The sequence below is a fragment of the Chiloscyllium plagiosum genome, chromosome 3 (assembly GCF_004010195.1).
Source record: "Chiloscyllium plagiosum isolate BGI_BamShark_2017 chromosome 3, ASM401019v2, whole genome shotgun sequence".
Lineage (NCBI taxonomy): Eukaryota > Metazoa > Chordata > Chondrichthyes > Orectolobiformes > Hemiscylliidae > Chiloscyllium > Chiloscyllium plagiosum.
In genome coordinates this window covers 38,059,855-38,081,572 of record NC_057712.1, presented here as the reverse complement: position 1 = coordinate 38,081,572, position 21,718 = coordinate 38,059,855, and the positions used below count along the sequence as shown (strand labels likewise).

At 40.6% G+C, this 21,718-nt stretch overlaps 1 protein-coding gene across 3 annotated transcripts in view; it reads left to right on the top strand.

The window, feature by feature from the left end:
• Positions 1-21,718, top strand: part of LOC122542453 (signal-induced proliferation-associated 1-like protein 2) — a 557,075-nt gene that overhangs the window by 170,701 nt on the left and 364,656 nt on the right. For all 3 annotated transcript variants that reach the window (XM_043680159.1, XM_043680169.1, XM_043680179.1), the window contains exon 2: positions 13,923-15,800. In XM_043680159.1, the coding sequence (XP_043536094.1) occupies positions 14,291-15,800 (1,510 nt within the window). In that variant the 5' untranslated portion in view covers positions 13,923-14,290. The remainder of the gene's footprint in view (positions 1-13,922; positions 15,801-21,718) is intronic.

Below are 21,718 nucleotides of genomic sequence, written 5' to 3'. Positions count from 1 at the left end.
CTTTCTCGCTCTCTTCCTCGACCCCCCAGCTTTTAGTTGTAATTCCGACTGTTTCATTTCAGTTGCACAGTCCTTGTCTCTTGCCTGTAGCTCAAGCTGCTTCATTTGCAGTTGAACTTTAACCAACTTGAAAGATTCTGGCATTTCCAGCAAATTTAAATGCTGAGTTCTTGCTGTAATTATCTCAAACCCAACAGACTATTTCAACTTAATGTTCCAAATTCCTGCAACAATCTCCATAAACACCCCGTGGCAGAAAAGAAAATATCAAACACAGGGTCTTACAGGAGAGAGATGGAAGAGAGATTCAACATGTGACACTTTCTTCCATGTAGCTGTTTCTTGGACGAGCAGCCTCAAAACTGACTGCTTGCTCAAAGCAAATCAAACCAGAGAACAGCTGAGCTGGGAGAATTGGCCACTCCCCTTTCATTGTTTAAGTGTTTGTTTTAAACTTGAAAGCCGTTTACCTGAGGCAGTATCTGTTAGTTATTACCAAATTGGCACTCTAACCCATCCAAGCCAAACCTCTCAGAACTCTGCATTTATGACCCCTCTGAAAACAAAATCTAAGGACAACGTATCCTTATTAAAGGAGCGGCATCATCACAATGGATTGGGTATATGGACAAGATTTTTTACCTGGCTTGGGGGAGTCCAAAACTAGAGGACATAGATTTTAGGTGCGAGGGGAAAGATTTAAAAGGGACCTAAGGGGCAAATTTTTCATGTAGAGGATGGTGTATGAATGTAATGAGGTACCAGAGGAAATGGTGAAGGCTGGTACAATTATAACATTTTAAAAGGCATCTAGTTTGTATATGAGTAGGAATGGTTTAGAGGGACCTGACCAAATGCTGACAAATTGAACTAGATTAGTTTAGAATATCTGGTCATTATGGATGAGATGGACTGAAGGGTCTGTTTCCATCCTGTATGTCTCTATGACTCTATAATTGCAGTTTGCAATTAGGGGTTAATTGCATATTAATTTGCATAATTTAGTTAAAGAACCACAAAATGGTCTATGTACTAAATGGATTTTTCAAATCAATCTTCATAAATGAAGTCTGGCTAAATTGCGAATTTAGCAATATTATAAACTCATTAGAAAGAGGTGGCAGTGACATGACAGACTGAATGGCCGCCTTCAGTGCTGTTTCTATTGAATGATAACATATAATGTTGAAATTGCCTTGGCTATTTTCTAATTTTCTCAGACTGGCAGCAGTTCAGGCAAAACTGGATGATATAGCTGGAGCATGTACTTTGCGTATAATGGTGCACATTCTGCAAGCCAGCTTCTTAACGACTACGTTTTTTGACTCATTTGACAGCACAAAGGAGTGTATAATGGAATGCCGGAGTCTGAATTTCATGGAAGATTCCTGTCACAATGGCAAACTGCAGAGCTATTACTAGTTCAAGGCTAAGAAACATTATGCTGTTAGCTGCTATCTACTCTGTGGTGTGTTAATGCATCCCATGGCCTGGCTGTGAAGTAAATTGCTTTTAAGCAATATGTGCCATGACTCTATGGATCACTGCTGAATTAACAGGCTGCTTAACTCATGATACCTAATAGATCAGGGCAATTTTATTAAAAATCAAGTTGCATGGTTTAAATTGGGTATTTTTTTGAAAAAACCGGCTTGTGACACTGATACAAAGAGAAATGAACCTGGCCTTAAGTTAACTACCTCCGGAAGTCTTCCTTCTTTCATCTCTTGCACTCTGCATTGATTCATCTCTTTGGAGGCCATATTGGAGGTGTGACACATTTTTAATGACATCTTGCTCCCCAATTCTAATTCAATTATAATAAAATTCAGATATCCCTTTTATATAAAGCATGTTGAAAATAAAAGTGGGCTTTTCTCTAGTTGTAGTGTATTCTAGTTCCTCGGAATAAACTGAATGCTCTGAGAAGAATAAATAATTGAGGACGTCTGAACTGATGAAAAAGAAAGGTTCCAAGGAAAAAGTGACTATGCTAATTCATGGATGTGGCTATGGCACTCTTCCCACTTTAGGAAACGTGTCACATCATCAGGTATAGCAGAGACAAATGCAGAACAAAGCTCCCCAACTCTGCTTCAGCAACTTACTTGGGAAGTAAAGGTCCATTCTGCAGCTATGTGCACTTTTTTCTGTGCAGGAATGCAACATTTTGTTTTCTCTACACATGGGCTTTGAGAGGTTGCTACTTAATGCTGAATAGGTATTTATGCAATAGGCCTAAACCTACAAGGTACATTCAAATACAAGGTACATAGAAGGTGCTTTCAAATTCATCTCATATAGGATTCTTGGAGCCCACAAAGAAGATTCCAATTCAGTCAGTCTGTGTGTAATTGTGCCCTGCTCATGAGGTGAAATGCCAATATTTTTCTGTCACATGATACCAATTATTGTTTCTCCAGGGCAGTAGTGAACGAACTGCTAACAACTTGATTGAAAATCTTTAACCAGAGATGTAGACTCCAATGCAGAAAAGGGAAAGTAAATACACAATATTAAGTACTTCACATGGGATGTGATGATTGGGATGAAATCATTTAAGGAGAGTAGATTGGTGGTCGGCTGTGTCAACAATTCATGAGACAACTGAACATCTATTTTTGTGCAATGAATATTACTTGGCATAAGAGTACATAACCTGATACTTTTTGAAATCTCATACCAACCATTATGTGTTAAACGCAAGGCCTTTTTGGGTCCTGTGCTCTTAAACTCCCATTTTAATGCTATTCAAGAAATTTTCTCATGAAGTGAAATCTATTTAAATAGTTGTAATTGCCCTAGTTACAATTAGGATTGGAAATGAAGAGTAGGTGCGTAAAGGAAGGAAGTATCTTCAAGTAACTGAGATTTAATAGACTTTGATTGTAGGAGTGAAATATGGTAGCCTGGCATGATACGTATTTGTGGATCAGTGGTGCTGGAAGAGCACAGCAATTCAGGCAGCATCCGAGGACAGGCAAAATCGACGTTTCGGGCAAAAGCCCTTCATCAGGAATAAAGGCAGAGAGCCTGAAGCGTGGAGAGATAAGCTAGAGGAGGGTGGGGGTGGGGAGAGAGTAGCATAGAGTACAATAGGTGAGTGGGGAAGGAGATGAAGGTGATAGGTCAGGGAGGAGCGGGTGGAGTGGATAGGTGGAAAAGGAGCTGGGCAGGTCGGACAAGTCCGGACAAGTCAGGGGATCGAGTTGCTGGAGGTTAGAAACTAGGATGAGGTGGGGGAAGGGGAAATGAGGAAACTGTTGAAATCCACATTGATGCCCTGGGGTTGAAGTGTTCCGAGGCGGAAGATGAGGCGTTCTTCCTCCATGCATCTGGTGGTGAGGGAGCGGCGGTGGAGGAGGCCCAGCACCTCCATATCTTCGGCAGAGTGGGAGGGGGAGTTGAAATGTTGAGCCACGGGGCGATTTGGTTTTACCTCATGATACTTATTTGTCCCAAGGCAGGTTTTAACCATAGCTGAGGGGCTGAACTATGTCTTTCAGAATGGAGTAAAATATTTTGCACTGGGACATTTTGAAATGTAATAATGAGTATGTGCCATACACCAATTCTCCAGCCTTCACTACAGAGGTATTGTGATACGGCTGGAGTCACTGAGCCATATGATATGATTTGTAGATATCTGTGTCTCTTTGGATTATTGTTCTCAGCAAGAAATTTTTAAAAAGCAAAAGGACAAACAGATTGGAAATTCCTTATTCTTTTTAACTAGTTGATTTTCTTATTAAAAAATCTTTAAGCGATTGTTCAGAGTTTTATTTGATCTACACAGTAACATAATTGAATAATCAGTGCATTGGTGAAGAATATCTTATGGAGTTGCTTCTTTCTTTACAACTATCTCCCCAACTCGCCTCATTCCTGATGAAGGGCTGATGCCTGAAACAATGATTCTCCTGCTCCTCAGATGCTGTCTGACCTCCTGTGCTTTTCTAGCAACACGTTCTCAACTCTATCTTCTCAAGTACTACATTGCATACTTCATCTATATTTACATCTTAAGATAAGCAGAAACTAGTCAATAATTGGAAAATTAAGTTCCACCACTTGATGCTGAAGATTCAATTTAGAGGCCAATTAGGATTAATTATGTACTATTATTTTCTGTTCAATTCACATTTCAACTGAGAGTTATTCAAGTGGCTCCTAAACTATGGTCAGGAGGAGTCACAGGTTAGGTACCAGTGTTACTTAATAGGATTCCACACTTCAGTCAGGCCAGGTTGGAAGCCAACTTTTTTTCTGTCAGTGATCTTTTGTATATTGGAACTGTTAAAGTTTTCTGTTATTAAACATCTTAGCAGCTCTGAGGGGGCTAATAAAAGTAAGGTTGTTGCAAATAGCTATTGAGTACCTCAAGGTATCTTTGGCTGCCTTGAACACTGAATCACATGCACAAATGTTTTTCTCTTCCATGTTGTTTATAACAATTCAGAAGTTACCATGTTTAAAGTAATAGAACTATCATCTACATGTGGTGAAAGGATTAAAGCAAATGTACAAGTTTCAGGAAGTACAAGCTATATACGAGACTTTTAAATTCCATTTTGCATTTTTTATCATTCATCTATGGATGGGCATCGCTGGCTAGACCAGTATTATTACCCATTCCTAATTGCCCAGGGGCTAAACATCAACCCCATTGTTGTGGGTCTGGAATAACATGTAAGCCAGACCAGGTAATAATGGTAGATTTTCTTCTCTAAAGGATTTTAGGAATCAGATGGGTTTTTACGACCATTGACACTTGTTAACCAGTCACCATTATATTAATTTTTTTTTCATTTCTGGTTTTTATTGAATTCACATTTTCACCTCTGCCATGAACCCATGCCATAAAACATCAGCCTGGGATTCTGGATTACTGGTCCAGTAACATTACGACAACTGGAGTTAAGACAAATTGTACCCTTCAGGTTCTGCATGGATAAAGGGTAAATGTGGGTAATTGGACCAGTATTTACAGCTATAATTAAGTTTCATTTTGAAGTCCCTTTTGGCCCTATTTCTATTTTTGCATCATAGAATCCTATGCTCGTAGGTACCTTACACAGGTAAATTTATCAGACTGTAATCATAGTCTCCTGCCAGTGATAGTGCTGCAGTGTCTTTACTGTTGAGAGATTGTAGAGATAATTTGACAGGTTTATATCAAAAGTTGTTATAAATATGAGCATAAGAATTGAAATAAAAAGTTAACCAGAAATGCATGAAGATGTAGAATTATGTTCACGTATTTTGAATTGTAGTTTAATGACGAATGTGTTCCCTTTCCTGTTTTTACAACTTTTCTGTTCCTTTTTCATAATTGCATTTCATATTCAAGATTAACTCAGTTACTTTCATTTTATCTATACTCTGCACTGCATTTGATTACTGTTTATATTTGGGTCGTCTTTTATATGTGGAATAAACAATTTGATGTTTACGATACCACTTCCTGAATTTTAAAGAATGTTTTTGAATTATGAATTCAACTAAGTAATCAGTTTTAGCTTATTGTGCATTATTGTGCCCTTGAATATCAAGCAGTATCTATACTTTATTCACTGATACATGTACACGTCAATAAAGCAAACTGGTTGAAAAGAGGACTGATGAAGGAGAAAAGGAAAAACTAACTCTAATCAGCATATTTTTGTACTGTTTGTTCATAGGTATTTGATAATACACTGCAGCAGTCAAAATGCCAGGGTGATGAAATCTTGATTTGAATCCTGTTGTTTTTCTTAAACAGGGTCTTAAAATAATGTGAAAATTTAAAAAATGGAGTATATTTGTTGTGCTGTCTTGATAATAAGTTGCAATATAAGAAAAAATAACTTTTTTTTTATTCTTTCATGGACTAAAGGTGTAACTACTAGACCATCATCTAATATTTATCCCTATTTAAGAGTCAACACATTGCTGTGGGTCTGGACTCATGTTGGACACACCAAATAAAAATGAAAGATTTTCTTTCCTAAAGAACATTAATAAACCAATCAACAGTGGTGCTATAGTTGCCATTACAATAGCTTTTAACTGCAGGTTTATTTTTATTTAATTCAAATTTTACCAACACAGAGGAATTTGAACCCAAATTCCCAAAATAGAAGTTGGTACTCTGAATTACTACTCCAATAACATTTACCACTATGCTACCACCACACCCCAGTGATAGAGTTGTGAAAATGTATCTGTCATAGGGTTGCAGTTGGAATATTGTAATTACACCATGATAAATTTATAAGATTTGAAACATTAAAATTAAACCATCTGGGGAATATTCAGATTGCCACAGCAAGTGATGAAATATTCTGCAAATGTTTACCTGAAATTGTATATCTTGTTCAGTAGGTTTTTATTAAGTCAAATTCAATATTTAGTAGGTTTGTTTTAAATATTTTTCAAAGTCCTATAATAATTTTGCAAGTTGATGTGGAGGTGGCACAGGAGAAGAAATGCCAAATTCTACCTTTTCAGTGAGTTCCTATTTGATTTGTCCTTTATAAATTTCAGAGATTTGTTCATTTATGGTGACATATATTTTAGAAACTTATAAAAACTGAAACTTGACGTTTGTTGGTACAAGAGCCATGCTATCTCAGTTTTACCTTGTACTCATCAGAACAGAGGCAAGGATATCAAATTTCAAAGGAAGCACCATTTATACTCTTTTAGAAAAAGGGTGTTGATTGGTTGGTAATGTCAATAAGGTTGGTGAGCGGGAAGCGAAGACTCCTTTTCTCATGGATAGAAATGAATAATTACTCAGTTTACAGCTTCTTCCATGCGCAGGTCCCTCATCGTGCCCCACCACTCCTTTCCTCCCTCCCCATATCTACTCAGTCAATTAATTAATCAGTTATCCTTACTACACACTCAACTACTTGCTATATTAACAAATTTACCTCTTTAGATGAAGACAATAAACAATCCTTGAACAAAATTAATGAAAAATTAAACAGTACTTTTTCATATTCTATAGTTTATCAGGCTACAGCTGGATGATTTGTGGATTCCAGAACAGTACATATTACAGGAGGGATGTGATTGCAGTAGAGTTGGTGCAGAGGAGATTCTCTCAGATGTTGCTTGGGCCTGGAGAGGTTTTGTGATGACAAGAGATTGGATAGACTGGGGTTGTTTTCTTTATAGCAGAGGAAACTGAGACGGGATGTGATTGTGATGTATAAAATTGAGGAGCATAGATAAGATAGAGTAGTCAGGAAGGACTCTTGGTGGATTGTTCAATAACCAGGAGGCACAAATTTAAGGAAGGAACAGGAGATTTAGAGGGGATGTCAGGAAATTTTTTTTCACCCAGAGTGTAGTGAAATTTTGGAGCTGACTGCCTGAAAGCTGATAAAGACAGAAACTCTTCTAACATTTAAAAAGTATACAGGTGTGCATTTGCGATGCCAAGGCATAAAGGCTATTGGTCAAACATTGGAAAATTGGATTAGAATAGTTAGGTGTTTGTTTTTGATCAATGTAGACTTGATGAGACAAATGGCCCTTTTTTGTGCTGTAGACCTCTATGATCCTATGATCTTCCCTTATAATACAACTGGTAATTCACAATTATGTTTTCTTTTCCTATTCCATAACTATTAGTATTTACCCTTCTGTTTCTAAAATAAAATAATTTTAACATATTTAATCACACAATGACCTAATCAAAAATTAATTTTTTTTTTACATATCTTGTTCTTCTCTCCCCTGCAAGAACCTTTAATAACTTCTTGGAGCAAAGATTTTGTGAAACTATCTGACAATTGGAGACTTGCATCAACCCACTTTATTTTGATATATTGGAACTGTGCTAGGATAATATATGCAACTGTTGAGAGGAAATAAAATATTTAAGAAATTACATTCAGAAAAATCTTACTTTCCTGTATGCTAGCAAGGTCAATACTCAACTATTCGCAGTGTCACTCTTTGTTGAATACACATTGTCCCAAAGAGAATAGTTATCCATGTATTATCCATTCTATAGACAGTTTGTCTTGGGGCGGCATGGTGGCTCAGTGGTTAGCACTGCTGCTGCACAGCGCCAGGGACCCGGATTCAATTCCAGCCTCTGGCGACTATGCAAACTCCACACAGCCATTCACCCTATGTTTGGTGCTCTGGTTTCCTCCCACAGTCCAGAGATGTGCAGGTCAGGCCATGCTAAATTGCCCATAGTGTTCAGGGATGTGTGGGCTCGGTTCTTTAATCGGGGGTAATTTAGAGTAATAGGGTAGGGGAATGGTTCTGGGTGGGAAACTTTTCGGAGGCTCGGTGTGGACTTGTTGGGCCAAATGGCCTGGTTCCACATTTTAGGGATTCTGTATTTTTCTGATTCTTACATAGGAATTCCTTTAGTATTTTGGAGAAATACACCCTTGTATCTACAGCTTCTGCTGACACCAATATTTTACTGCCAAAGGTACTTTTAACTATCGCATTTATTTTCATAGCTTCCCAAAGGTCATGGTCAACATCTATTATTTTTCCCACCATATTCGAATAACCGTCTAAAAGATTGGCATGTGAAGAATCACATTTCAAGAAAACACTAGTTTTGTATCTCTGAACAACTCAAGACTGGAAAATGGATTATGCATTTTTCTGAATTTATTTCATATTTTATTTACTCTCAAGACTTCCTCAATAGTTGCATGATTCTCTTTGAAACCCCCTAGTCACCAGGTCTGGTTTTAGCCTTTTGTGTCGTATCAGGTGGCACTTTTTCTATACACAGTTATATAAGATTAGATGTTCATCAGCTACCTTACATATACAGTAAATTCTTTCCAGTTCTCCAACTCTTCTTTTATTAGGCATTATTTGTCAACATATCTTTTTAATTTGTTTGTAGCCGTTGAAACGTTTTGATCCCATGGGCCTCTCCTCCTTCCTGTGGTATGGGTCATAAGAGGTAGTTTTGAAGCCCACTTGCGTCACGTGTCAAAATATACTTGAAAATTTTGCTATGGAGAATGTACGAGAGTACTATTGACCTCATATTTATGTTTACTTCAAAAAGATACATTTCCAGGACATGCTCCATTTTCCTGCAGAGAAATATTAAATATTTTAAAATATCAAAGAAATTTTAAAAGCCCAAACTGCCCTCATGTACAAATATATAAATATGTATATAAAACAAATAAAAAACCCAACTACTTAACTAAATAAATAATAACTAACAACAAACTAATAAATAATAATAACACAGCCCAGCCAACCAAAACACTAATTCTCTAATATCGAGAGCATTAATTTTCACCTATTCATACGTTCGCAGATTCCCCCCTCTAGATATTGGACTATAAAACGCAATCGTTATGGTTATACAAAAGCCCTTGTTAGTGTAGCAGATAAAATCTGTCCCCGTATTCCAAAAAAGGCTGCCATGTCTTGTAGAAATTCTCACTTTTGTGGTGTACCATACTTGTGAGAAAATCCAAGGAGATATGCTCCAAAACAATCTGCCACCAACCTGACAGGCCCAGGAATTTTCGGATACCCAACCTAACAAGATATTCTTTCTTGCACAGAAAGTGAGGACGTTGAAAAGTTTTTTTTTCTTATGCGCATCTACAGGGAACACACTGGGCAGGTCAAAAAGGAGGGAGAGATTGGGTCCTTCTCCACCCTTACACCCAAAATCCCCTCCATTGCATTTTCTCTTCTTTTTTTTTAACATTTCAGCGCAGTACAAGCCCTTCGGCCCTCGATGTTGCACTGCCCTGTCGTACTAATCTGAAGCCCATCCAACCTACACTATTCCATGTACGTCCATATGCCTGTCCAATGATGACTTAAATGCACTTAAACTTGGCAAATCGACTACCGTTGCAGGCAAAGCATTCCATGTCCTTACTACTCTGAGTAACAAAACTACCTCTGACATCTGTCTTATACCTATCTCCCCTCACTTTAATGTTGTGTCCCCTCGTGTTTGCCATCTCTATACTTGGAAAAAGGCTCTCCCTGTCCACCCTATCTAACCCTTTGATTATGTTGTATGTCTCTATTAAGTCACCTCTCAACCTTCTCTCTAACAAGAACAGCCTCAAGGCCCTCAGCCTTTCCTCGTAAGATATTCCTTCCATACCAGGCAACATCCTATTAAATCTCCTCTGCATCCTTTCCAAAGCTTCCACATCCTTCTTATAATGTGGTGACCAAATTGTACGCAATACTCCAAGTGTGGCCATACCAGAGTTTTGTACAGCTGTACCATAACTTCCTGGTTCCAGAACTCAATCCCTCTATTAATAAAGGCCAAAACACTGTATGCCTTCTTAACAACCCTGTCAATCTGGGTGGCAACTTTCAGGGATCTGTGTATATGGACACCAAGATCTCTCTGCTCATCTGCACTCCCAAGAATCTTACCATTAGCCCAGTACTTTGCATTCTGATTACTCCATCCAAAGTGTATCACCTCACACTTGTCCACATTAAACTCCATTTGCCACCTCTTAGCCCAGCTCGGCATCCTATCTGTCTCTCTGCAACCTATTACATCCTTTGTCACTATCCACAATTCCACTGACCTTCGTGTCGTCCGCAAATTTACTAACCCTCCCTTCTAAGCCCTCATCCAGGTCGTTTATAAAAATGACGAACAGCAGTGGACCCAACACCGACCCTTGCGGTACGCCCCGCTAGTAACTGGACCAAGATGAACATGTACCATCAACTACAACCCTCTGTTTCCTTTCAGCAAGCCAATTACTAATCCGAACTGCTGTCTCCCACAATCCCATTCCTCCGCATTTTGTATAATAGCCTACTGTGGGGAACCTTATCGAACACCTTGCTGAAATCCATATACACCACATCAACCAGTTTACTCTCATCTCCTGTTTGGTCACTTTGTCAAAAAACTCAATAAGATTCATTAGGCACGACCTACCCTTCACAAAACTGACTGTCCCTGATCAGATTATTCTTTTCTAGATGGTTATAAATCCTATCTCTTATAACCTTTTACAACACTTTACCAACAACTGAAGTGAGACTCACTGGTCTGTAATTACCAGGGTTGTCGCTACTACCCTTTTTGAACAAGGGAACCATATTTGCTATCCTCCAGTCCTCAGGCACTATTCCTGTAGACAATAATAATTTGAAGATCAATGCCGAAGGCTCAGCAATCTCTTCCCTTGCTTCCCAGAGGATCCTAGGATAGATCCCATCCGGCCCAGGGGACTTGTCAATTTTCACAATCTGCAGTATTTCTAATACTTCTTCCTTGTGAACCTTAATCTCTTCTAGTCTAGATGCACATATCTCTGTATATTTCTCGCCAACATTTTCGTTTTCTATAGTGAACACTGCCGAAAATCCATCACAGCACTCCAGTATGTTTGAAGTCTATCAATGCACCAGAGACTATGGGTAAGAGAGCCCTTCATCAGGAAGCTCCGGCCTGCAACGTCGATTTTCATGATCCTTGGATGCTGCCTTTTCCATCAACACACTCTCAACTGTGTTCTCCAGCATCTGCAGACCTCACTGTCTCCATATGTTGAAGATACCCCCTGGTTTAAATTTTCACAAATGATCTGGAGCCAGGTGGACCCTGTGGAGAATCTCCAACTGCAAAGCATGATTCCTATTGATATCTTTCTTGAACTTTCCCAAATATCTTCCCATGCCTCTGAGGAGACCTCAGTGCCTCGCTCTCTCTCCCACACTCTGCAGAGTCAATTGAACTCAACTGATGGGACAACTCCCAAAAGATGATATATAAAGTGATGACAAAGTGTACTCTTAGCACTGAGCATCCTCCTCTCTATGTTCGATTTGTAGGGATCAGTCAACAGTGTAGTCTTTTTTTGAACAAAATCCCTAACTTGAAAAAAATGCGAGGCCACTGTTAGATGGCTCGTATTTCCATGCTAACTGATCAAAGGGCATCATTGTGTCTCCCTCAAGTAAATTACTCATGCAAGACACACCCCTAACTACCCAATGTTTGAGTTCTGAATCCATCATCCCTTGTTGAAAACCCAGCATACCTACTATAAGTGTAAAAAAAAAATGTTTTGCCAATATTGCCTTCCCTCTGGCGAATTGCGCTCCATGCTTTAACAGTATTGATAACTATTGGGTTATGCCAATATTCCTTAACTATCCTCATTCTGTTCAAAAACAGCAAGCTAGTAAGGGGCACCTTGTGTGGGAGGTTTCGATATCTAACCATATTGAAAGCGGGTCCCCACGAGCCCAATCGCTCTCGTAAGATAAAAACGAACTTAGTTGATGGTTTTCAATGTCAGGGAGATCCACACTCCCCGGTCTGTGAGACCATTGCAGTTTAGCCAATTTAATAAGGGGCCGCTTACGATATCAAATAAAAGAGCTGAACCAGTTGTTCAGTCTCCTGAGCATTTGCTTATCAAAAATCAGGGGGAGCATCAATATAGGGTACAACAAACGAGGAAGAATATTCATCTTAATAAGCGCTATCCGACCGGAAGTGCCTCCCATCTTTGAAGGTCTTGTTTGATTTTGTTGAATAATTGAACAAAATTAGCTTTAAACAACCAATCAAGAACTGGAATAATGAATATGCCCAAAATAATAAAACCACTCTGTGACCACTTAAATGGAAATCAAAATTCTCCCTCAAGACCGAGATAGGCATAGCCTCTGATTTTGCAAAATTAATCTTGTACCCCAAAAAGGTGCCAAATGAGCTGATGCATTTGCTGGAAATTGCTGGATTTGACAAACAAATTAGGACATTGTCCACGTACAACAAAATCTTATGTTATTTTGACCACATTTCTGGAGCTGATATATTAGAATCCCTACGAATGGCCTCCACCAACAGTTCAACCACCAATGTAAAAAGCAATGGTGAAAGGGAGCAGTCCTGCCGGTTGTCCCTAAAAATGTTAAAATTGCTTGATCATACCCCATTGGTGATGACTGAAGTGAGAAGGTCACTGTACAGACCCTTTATCCATCTTATAAAGGCTTCATCCAAGCCAAAACGCTCCAGAGTATAAAAAAGATACCGCCACCAAACACAGTCAACTGCCTTCTCTGCATCTAGAGAAATCGCCAAGCCCTGTATTGACTGTTGTTGACATGTTTGAATTATATTAAGCAGCCTCCTAATGTATCTCATATTTGTGGTTGCTTGAACAGACATTACTTGCTGAATAATTCTGAGTATATGAGGAATTACACTAACAAACAATTTAAAATTATCAGGAGGCTATAAGAACATAGCAAGCCAGAAGGAGGTGGAAAAGTCGATGTTTTGTGTATTCACCCTCCTTTAGGACCCACCAGGCATCTAGTCCTTAAGAAGAGTTAATACCCAAAAATGTTGACTTCTCCACCTCCTGATGCTGCTTGGCTTGCTGTGTTCTTCCAGCCGCCTGTTGGTTTATTTTGGATTCCAGCATCTGCAGTTTTTTTTTGTCTCTAATTTAAGCTTATCAATTGGGTTTGCAATGTGACTCATGCACACTTTTATATTTTCATGTGCAAGGACATCCTTTGCATGAAAAAGGAACATATTCAGGCATTGCTCCTTTGAATTAAGCAAAATAATGGAGTACAGTCGTTTCATGGCAATGCCTTGACCAATCAGTTGGTTTGTCACCCAATGAGGACCTTTTACTTATGCAGTATAAATTGTTGCTCCCTTTTGAAACTTGGTAATCTTTTATCAAACCTGAAGAGTATACAACAAAATGCTTTGACATCCCATCTATTACAGAAAATTTCAAAATAGAAACTTTTTTTTTATTTTGCTGTCATTCAATTTTAGTCCGTAATTCAATGACCGCATTCTTTGACTTTTTTCTATTATTATTTAAATTCTTGCATCGAATTTGGTACACCTGAAATCTTATTAATTGCATCTATATTTTGATTTTGTTTCCATCTAGATTCTTAACGAAAGTCCATCTCTGAAACTTACTGAAGCATCTGTTGGCTATACCATCTTTACTTTGAGCTGCTGGTCCACTGAAGGTTTAGATGGCAATGAGTAATATGCAGCGTAAAGATCTGAACACTGACATGAGAGGGGCGCAAGATGCACAGCTCTGACTGCAACTTTTACTGATCCATCATTGAAGATGGTACACTGAATTCTGATGTTTTTTTCAATTAAACTGTTCTAACCATTATAGATCAATTTTTTTTTGTAAACTGATTACTTCCATCCTGGGCAGCTTCTAACACTTCACAGAATTGACCATAATGTAATGAAGTAGACTTGATCTTTCATTTAGAATGTTTGCTTGTTTTCTCAATGGATATGAGTGACAAAAAGATCGTACACGAAGAGCAATCGCATTCCAGTGGTGCTTCAGGATTCTCCATAGAGTCTGCTAGAAGCATGCAGTCTGATGATTTCTTTCCTAGAAAATACAAAGTCATTAATGGTAACATGGGGCCTCCAATTCCTTCTGGTACACCGTGCAAATCTGACAGCAGCAGTCAGCTTAATGGCACACCTGCCATGCCAAAGATGGGTGTGAGGGCAAGAATCTCTGAATGGCCTCCAAAGAAAGAATTTGCAAAAGAAGGAACAAATAGTAACCTAATGACATGGGATAGCAGGTCATTGGCCAGTTATGAAAATGTTTCCATGATGAGAGGTAGTCAAAATGGACAGAGTGACCAAAGTGTTGAGGGTCTGCCTGAGGAGAACCCGGATGTTGCTGAGGATTTGGAATTTGCAGATGCGAGATATATTTTTGGCGATCTCTTCACCAGATCTCCACATAGGGGCCTTCACCCGATAAGGCAGAGGAGCAACAGTGATGTTACGATCAGTGATATAGATTCTGAAGATGTTCTTGATCAGAATGCAGTAAATCCAAACACAGGTGCTGCTCTTCATCGCGAATATGGAAGCACTTCTTCAATTGACCGACAGGGTATAACTGGTGACAGTTTCTTTGCCATGCTTCGAGGATATAGAAGTGAAAGTGAGGACCAGAGGAGCCCTGGCCCACTTGGGCTTAGTGATCTGTTGCGCTGTGATTCTAGAATGTCACCCAGTCTACAAGCAGCAACTCAGATTTCCCGAGCTGAATTTGTCAGAGTTTCTGGATATGATTATGTGGATAGTCCACTTTTTTTTTGCAAAGATAGCGATAAGCCATTCAAACGGAGATTGAAACCTGAAACAATAGAGGCATCTCTTTTTAGAAAGTTGAGAACTGCAAAAAGTGAACATGAGGCTTTAAGGTTCTCTTTCGAGCAGGAGGAGAACAGACTGGATAAAAGCAACCAATTGTGGATGTGTCACAAGTGTTTTGCACACTATGATGTACAGAGCATTTTGTTTAATATAAATGAAGCAATGGCAAACAGAGCTAATGTAGGGCAAAGAAAAAACACAACCACTGGTGCATCCGCAGCTTCACAGCATCCAATTCCAGGAGGCTACTCTGCAAACTGTGAGTCTCCAACAGGCAGCAAAGAGGAATTAAACTCAAAGGAGAATTTGGATTCTGATGAGGGAGATGGGAAAAGCAATAATTTGACATTGGCATGCCCATACTTCAGGAATGAGATTGGCGGGGAAGGGGAGAGACGCATCGCACTTTCCAGGGCTAACTCCTGTTCATTTACTTGCAGTGAAAGCTGCTCCTTTGAGTCCTCACTCAGTTCTCACTGCACGAATGCAGGTGTGTCAGTATTAGAAGTACCAAGAGAGAATCAAGCAATCCATCGAGAGAAAGTGAAGCGATACATCATAGAGCACATTGATCTTGGAGCATACTATTATCGTAAATACTTCTATGGGAAAGGTAAGCTGGATGTTTTCAGTAAGTGTTGACCTTCTATTTTAAGCTAGTTGATATTTTTGTGGTGTTTATCAGAAGAAACTTTAAAAATGCACATTCTGCAAGTATTTGTTCAGTTTTCTATGACTTTCTTTCTACCTTGGTGACTCTATTTTGTTACTCTGACTCATTCTGTATGTTTATAGTCCATGTTGTCTTTGTTAATGTGTCTTTATCTTTCATTTCTTCAGTGCATGTCTTCAATCCTAAAATTAGAGGCCGGTTTATTTTGGAATGCAATTAAGAAGCAGTTATGTACACAGACTAGTGGAATTCTGAAACACACTTCCTCATCTCCCAAAAGATTGTGGATGCTGAGGATCAATTGAATGTTTCAAAGCTGAGATTGATAGGTTTTCGTTGGATACATGGAGCAAAATCCAGTAAATGGCTTCTGCTCAGATCAGCCATGACCTAATCAACCGGCAAAAAATATTGTAGAAGATAAATTTGTGTCTGAAAAATGCAGTGAGTGATGAAGGCTTCTGTCTCAGACTCAGAAATAGATTGTCTAGCAAATACAATGAAAAGATATAATAATACAAAACATGTGGTGATGCAAATTCCTGGGAATGAACAGCTGATCAAAAGATATTTCAGAACTAATTACAAATAAAGCAATGGGTCTCACGTGGAATTGTCCACTCATTTGAAAACATTTTTTGAAAAAGGGATTGAAGTATCTGGCAGAGCACATTGCCCACTGTTATAGACTCTTCTCCATTTTCAATATCCTGTAAATAGGATGTACATCAAACGGAGCATCTATTTCACCAGACTAAAGACGGTAGAAAAAATTTGAAAGGCTATTTTTTATTATTTATTTAATGTTATGTCAAATATGTTTTTAAGGGCACTTGATTATTGTTGGGGTGAATTAAGAGAAGGTCAGGATCGAACAGTACTTTTTGTTTAGTCAGGTTAGCGTTATAAAGCAACTTTGATAACTGCAAGGCATTTTACAGTCATTAATGAGTTTTAAAATGTAATCACTGGAAATGTAGGAAACATAGCCAAATGGAGCATTGCAAGATCCTACAATAAGATGATGACCAGATAATATGATACAAGTGTGAGATAAATATTGACTTAGTATACCAGAAATGACTCTGAAATTTTCAAATACTCTTGAGAGGGAGAAGGACTTCAGTTTAGCATGTCTTCCAAAAATTGTCCTCTCTGACAGTGAAACACGCCTTCCATACTGCACTGAAAGAATTAGCTGCCATTTTGTGCTCATGTCTCTGGAGTGGGATTCAAATCCACAGTCGACTATCTTAGAGGTGATATTGCCACTGCTGATGGTTAACTCTAGCAGAATCTTGGGGGCATTCTGTTTGTAATCCATGTTCAGGGAATAATATGATGTTTTGAGGGAGATATCATAATCTGCACACTGTTCTCATATCAGTGAGAAACGTGCTGATTTTCAGCATTTTGAGAGCATGTGGTGTTAGTCTTCCAATATCAACAGTTTCGGAGACAAAGGAGGTGACTCATTTGCTGCAGGATTCATACCATCTGACCTGCTCATGTAGCCACAGTATTTATATGATTGGTCCAGTTCAGTCTGTGGTCAATACTATACTGTAAAATATTGATAGTGGCATATTCAGCAATAATGACATTTGAACAAAGGGAGATGATCAAATTCTGTCTTGTGAAAAATATCTCAGTACTTGTGGAGCACAAATGTTACATGCCACCTATCAGTCCTAGCTTCTATGTTGTTTAGGTCCTGATGGATATGGACACTGACTGCTTCAGTATCTGAGGAGTCCTGAATGCCTTTGACTATTTTGCAATGGCTCCATTTTCATTAAGATTCCTCATGGTCTACTCAGCTAAAATACTGATCTGTTGTTAAATGTAATCACTGAAAATGTTGGAAACATAACCAAATGGAGCATTGCAAGATCCTACACCCTTCTTTGGAGTGGCGTCATAAGCTGATTAGCCCTGGCTGGACCCAAACCAAAAGATCACATTGTACTGACATTTTTAAAACAAAAAATCTTTACATGTAGGTATATAGGTATATGTATACATTGAATATTGAAACTTCCAAGGAAAGGAAAATAAAGTAAGAAGCAAAGATGGATTATTAAACAATACTGGCAACTAACATCAAAGGGATGTAAATAATAAAAGGATAAAAGAGGTGAAGTGGGGCAGATTAAGGATTAAAAAGGAAACAAATACAAGAAGGCTGAGGGTTTGGCTGAGGTATTGAATAGGTTTCTCTAGCATGGTCAAAAATTAAGAGGCTGCAGAAAAGGTGATTGTATTTAAATTATATCAGGACCGGATGAAATGGAATCATAGAGATGTACAGCACGGAAATTGACCCTTTGGTACAACTTGTCCATGCTGACCAGATATCCTAAACTAATCCGGTCCCACTTGCCAGCAGTTAGCTCATACCCCTCTAAACCCTTTCCTTCCTATTCATACAACATTTGAAAGGCATCTGGATGGATGTAATTGTACCAGTCTCTGGCAGCTCATTTCATGAGAGAGAGAGCGCGTGTGAGAGAGCACGCACGTGAGAGAGAACGAGACAGAGAGAGAATGCGTGCGCGAGTGAGAGAGAGGCGGAAAGAGGGAGAGAGATAGAGTCATAGAGATGTACAGCATGGAAACAGACCCTTTGGTCCAACTCGTCCATGGCAACCAGATATTCCAACCCAATCTAGTCCCATCTGCCAGCACTGGGCCCATATCCCTCTAAACTGTTCCTATTCATACATGCATCCAGATGCCTTTTAAATGTTGCAATAATTAGTAGCCTCCACCACTTCCTCTGGCACCTCATTCCGTACATGTACCACCCTCTGCGTGAAAGAATTGCCCCTCAGTTCTCTTTTATATCTTTCCTCTCTCACTCTAAACCTATGTCTTCTAATTCTGGACTCCCTCATCCCAGAGAAAAGCCCATGTCTATTTATCCTGTCCATGCACTGGATACCAAAGGAAGTTGGAAAGGAAATTCTGAAGCCATAAGCCATAATTTTCCAATCCTCCTCAGATATAGCTACGGTCCCAGAGAACTGGCAAATTACAAATATTGCAACTGATCGATCAGATCAGATCAGATCTAAGTCCTGCTATATTGAGTAATAGTGGTGGTAAGTTAAACAACTTATTGGAGGAGGAGGCTTTACGATTATCCCCTTCCTCAGTGATGTGGGAGCCTAGCATATCATTGCATAAGACTAGGCTCAAACATAGAAAATAGGAGCAGAGTAGGCCATTTGGCTGTTCATAGGGTGAAAGTGAGGACTGCAGATGCTGGAGATCAGAGGCAAGATTAGAGTGGTGCAGGAAAAGCACAGCAGGTCAGGCAGCATCTGAGGAGCAGGAAAATCAATGTTTCGGGCAGGAGCCCTTCATTAGGAATGAGGCTGGGAGCCTCCTGGGTGGAGGGGGGGTTGATGTGGGGCTGGGGAGAAGTAGCTAAGAGTACATTAGGTGGATGGAGGTGGGGATGAAGGTGATAGGTTGGAGAGGAGGTTGGAGCGGATAGGTGGGAAGGAAGATTGGCAGGTAAGACAGGTCATGAGGATGGTGCTGAGCTGGCAGGTTGGACCTTGGTAGGGTTGGGGAAGGGAAAATGAGGAAATTGGTGAAGTCCACATTTAATGACCTGAAGTGTTCTGAGGTGGAAGATGTCGCGTTCTTCCTCCAGGCGTTGAGCAGTGAGGGAGTGGTGGTGAAGGAGGCCCAGGACCTACATCTCCTTGGCAGAGTGCGAGGGGGAGTTGAAATGTTTGGCTACAGGGCGGTGGGGTTGATTGGTGCAGGTTCCTGGAGATGTTCCCTAAAGCACTCTGCGAAAAGGTGTCCAGTCTAACCAATGTAAAGGAGACTGCATCGGGAGCAACGGATACAAAAATGACATTTGTGGAAATGCAGGTGAAACATTGGTGGATGTGGAAGGCTCCTTTGGGGCCGAGGATGGAGGTGAGAGGGGGAGGTGTGGGCACAGGTTTTGCAATTCCTGTGGTAGTAGGAGAAGGTGCCGGGAGGGAGGGGTGGGTGCGCATGGACCTGACCAGGTAGTCATGGAGGGAACGGTCTTTGCGGGAAGCGGATAAGGGTGGTGAGGGAGATATATCCCTGGTGGTGGGGTCCATTTCTAGTTGCAAGAAATGTCGGCGGATTATGCGGTTTATGTGGAGGTTGGTGGGGTGGGGTTTGGGGGCGCATGTCCGGGTGTGGACGTGTTGGAAGGAATTGGGAATACGGAATAACATTTTTGCAGGAGGCAGGGTGGGAAAAGGTGTAATCCAGGTAGCTGTGGGAGTTGGTGGGTTTGTAAAAAAAAAAATGTCAATGTCCCAGACCATATACAACCTCATCACCTCAGGAGATCTCTCACCCACAGCTTCCAACCTCATAGTTCGGGAACCCCGCACTGCCCAATTCTACCTCCTTCCCAAGATCCACAAGCCTGACCACCCCATCTGACCCATTATCTCAGCCTGCTCCTGCCCCACCAAACTCATCTCTACCATACCTTGATACCGTCCTATCCCCCTTAGTCCAGGAATGACCCACGTACGTTCGAGACACCAGCTCCAAGACTTCCGTTTCCCCGGACCCCAAAGCCTCATCTTCACCATGGACATCCAATCTCTCTACACCTCCATCTGCCATGACCAGGGCCTCCAAGCCCTCCATTTCTTCCTCTCCCAACGTCCCCACCAGTACCCTTCCGCTGACACACTCATTCATTGGGCTGAACTGGTCCTCACCCTTAACAGTTTCTCCTTTGAATCCTCCCACTTCCTCCGATGAAAGGAGTAGCCATGGGCACCTGCATGGACCCCAACTATGCCTGTCTCTTTGGCTCCGTAGAACAGTCCATCTTCCGTAGTTACACCGGCACCACTCCTCACCTCTTCCTCCGCTACATTGATGACTACATCGGCGTCACCTTGTGCTCCCATGAGGAGGTTGAAGAGCTCATCAACTTCACCAACACATTCCACCCTGACCTTAAATTCACCTGGACCATCTCTGACACCTCCCTCCCCTCCTGGACCTCCATCTCCATCAACGACAACTGACTCAACACTGACATTTTTTACAAACCCACTGACTCCCACAGCTACCTGGATTACACCTCTTCCCACTCTGCCTACTGCAAAAATGCTATTCCGTATTCCCAATTCCTCCGCCAGCGCCATATTTGCTCCCAGGAGGACCAGTTCCACCACAGAACACACTAAATGGCCTCCTCCTTTAAAGACCGTAATTTACCCTCCCACGTGGTTGAAGATGCCCTCCAACGCATTTCATCCACGTCCCGCACCTCCGCCCTCCAACTGCAGCCCTCCAACTCCAACAAGGACAGAATGCCCCAGTCCTCACCGTCCACCTCACCAAGCTCTGCACAAACTGCATCATCTGCCAACATTTCTCCACCTACAAATGGACCCTACCACCAGGGATATGTTTCCCTCCCCATCTTTATCCGCTGTCTGCAAAGACCGTTCTCTCTGTGACTACCTGGTCAGGTCCACGCCTTCCCCAACAACCTACTCTCCCCTCCTGGCACCTTCCCCTGCTACTGCAGGAATTGAAAAACCTGTGTCCACACCTTCTCTTCTCCCCTCCCCCCGCCATCTCCATCCAGGACCCCAAAGGAGCCTTCCACATCCATCAACGTTTCACCTGCACATCCACCAATGTTATTTAGAGTCATAGAGATGTACAGCATGGAAACAGACTCTTCGATCCAACCCGTCCATGCTGACCAGATATCCCAACCCAATCAAGTCCCACCTGCCAGCACCCGGCCCATGTCCCTCCAATCCCTTCCTATTCATATACCCATCCAAATGCCTCTTAAATGTTGCAATTGTACCAGCCTCCTC